The following is a 2,413-nucleotide window of genomic DNA, read 5'->3' as shown; positions in this document are numbered from 1 at the left end:
CCCCACACACACAAATTGCACCCCAAAATAATTCATAAAGAGTTAAATGTTACCTTTGATATGGAGTATTTTCCAGTGGTTGTCATTAGGGCTGGGCAGAAATGTTTGACTATAGAACCACTACACCGCCTGTGACATAGGCCGTACGTGGCCAGTGTCGATATACCTGGATGCGTGGAGTTGTCATTTCTGGCTCAAAGACTGACGCGCAATGACCCGCCAGTGCTTATGGTCGCTTCCGTTATACACTCTGTCATATTTAGGCCAATCCATGCCAATGCCGATATTAATTGACTGCCAATACTGGACATGGCCTTACGACATCGCTTTCTTTCACATTCGGTACTACTTTTTAAAAAAAAATTGAGCAAAAGTATTCACTGATAAATTGATGTTGTCGAATGAGCACTGTCATTACAGATCTAGCGTTCACTGAACAAGCCTCCAAAAATCACAGTACTGAACTGAACAACAGCTGCAAAAAATTTAACATGAAGATAAGCACATCAAAAACAGAAGTTATGAAAGTGAGCCGAAACCGTAGTCCCCTGAACATCCATGTCAATAGTAAACAACTGAAACAGGTGAAGGAGTTTAAATTTCTTGGCAGTACTTTTTCTTAAAATGGGTCCATAGACAGAGAAATAGTTATGTGAACCCAAAAAAGCCAACGCCGTCACCTGCCAGCTCGCACCCCTCCTATCTCATCCAAAAATCTCCATGAACACAAAGAGACAGCTTATCACCTCAATATTCAAACTGACATTATGCTACCCGTGCCAGACCTGGACATTAAGTAAAATCCATGAAAGCCAAAATCACTGCTTGCGAAATGAAATTATGTCTCCGCACAACCCTTAACAATACAAGACGAGACAGGCAGAGAAGTGAAGAAGTAAGAGTAGTTATCGGTATTGAGTCCTGCCTGCATTACACAGAAAGATAGAGAATATTAATAAAATGGTTTGGCCACCTCTTTTGTATGTCAACCTAAAACACCAAGCACTTAGGCTATAAAGGAAGAGGAAGGCCACGCAAAAAGTGGATCGAGGGTGTCAAGGAAACCCTGAGAAAACATAATATTGCAACTGAAAGAGCTGCAGACCTGGCCTACCATTGTAAACTGTATCTCCCCTCGACGCTTAACGGACGGCAACAGAGGATGAAAAAGTAAAAGTAAACGTAAAATAAGTCCACTGAACATCTGAATAAAGATGTTGACTCTATTTTATGAGTTATTGTCCTCCTTGTTCTGGTAATAATTATAATCAAGATTACTTTACCGTAAGTTCTACCCTGGTTTTCACAGCTGATTGATGTACTCGACTACGTGAACGACACAGTGTTCTTGAAGATGTACCAACAGGGCCCTGCGGCTCAAATGAGGCCTCAGGAGGGCAAGGCCGCGGAGCTGAAAGAGGCCCTGAAGGATGTGCGGCATATGAAAGTCATGCTGAAGGAAGAGATTCCAGAGGAGAAGCACTACAAGAACCATCGCCGTGTGTTGCCTGTGTTTGCGCTGGCAGAGAACGGATGGCAGATCACAGCGGTCAGTTTTGGGGGGCTTTTTGTTCTTTCGAATAAACGTCTGACGTATGGAAGGGTACAATGAGGGATAGATAGATAGCAGGGGCAGCTCGTGGGTCTAAAAAGTGGGCGTGCACAATAAAGCTATCTCAGGCTGAAGATAATCAAGGGCAGAGTAAATGGGATGGTGTATAATTTTAGGATCTTTGGGTTGGTGAAGGAAGACCTTGTGCTTTTATTTTCATTCTTTTTACTTGTGGCTTTGACTTCTAGAACTAAATCTGTTTGTTAGTTTCACGTCAATTTCATTCATCCTGCATTAGAACTGAACACTCAGGTAATATCTTTCACCGCTCCACTACAAAACCGTTCAAAAGCACAACTCATAGGACGGCGACTTAAGTATGTCACGTTCACTTCCCTCAAGTTCACGGTCACAGAGTCACACTTAAAATAGCGACAAGACAATGAACCAATCACAATTGACTTGAGCACTCCGCTGGATTGCTCCGGGGCCCACATAATTTTGGCATGGAATAGTGCACAGTCTATGACGTTTATTTTTAGATTGCCTACTGTGGGCTATGTTTCGGCGCTATTCGGCAGGAGCACATTTGAGATGTGCCGTCTTATTAATATTAATGTACCGTCAAACTCTCTACAAGTGTCGTCATCGCTTGGTTATCCCAAAGATCGATTTATAGGTCAGGTTTCCACTGTTGACTATCCTGTTATGTTCAGATACAGCGCATGAACTTAGGCAAGGCATAGTAAATGTTTTACGGCGCTATAGAATAGAAATGACAGTTACGGCGCCAGCGAGGGCTTTGTTTTGATATAATATTTGGCTAGTGTTTGTTTCTGGTGTCTTTTATTTTATTATTGT

General features: G+C 42.4%; 1 protein-coding gene across 1 annotated transcript in view; it reads left to right on the top strand.

The window, feature by feature from the left end:
* The window catches only part of LOC101863210 (ectonucleotide pyrophosphatase/phosphodiesterase family member 5), a gene marked incomplete in the record, with an annotated part of 16,289 nt that overhangs the window by 12,192 nt on the left and 1,684 nt on the right, over positions 1–2,413 (top strand). Inside the window, 1 exon segment of the mRNA XM_013086832.2 lies at positions 1,310–1,549. Within this exon segment, the coding sequence (XP_012942286.1) occupies positions 1,310–1,549 (240 nt within the window).

This window comes from Aplysia californica, unplaced genomic scaffold, assembly GCF_000002075.1.
Source record: "Aplysia californica isolate F4 #8 unplaced genomic scaffold, AplCal3.0 scaffold00510, whole genome shotgun sequence".
NCBI lineage: Eukaryota > Metazoa > Mollusca > Gastropoda > Aplysiida > Aplysiidae > Aplysia > Aplysia californica.
This window is presented reverse-complemented; position numbering and strand designations above follow the sequence as displayed.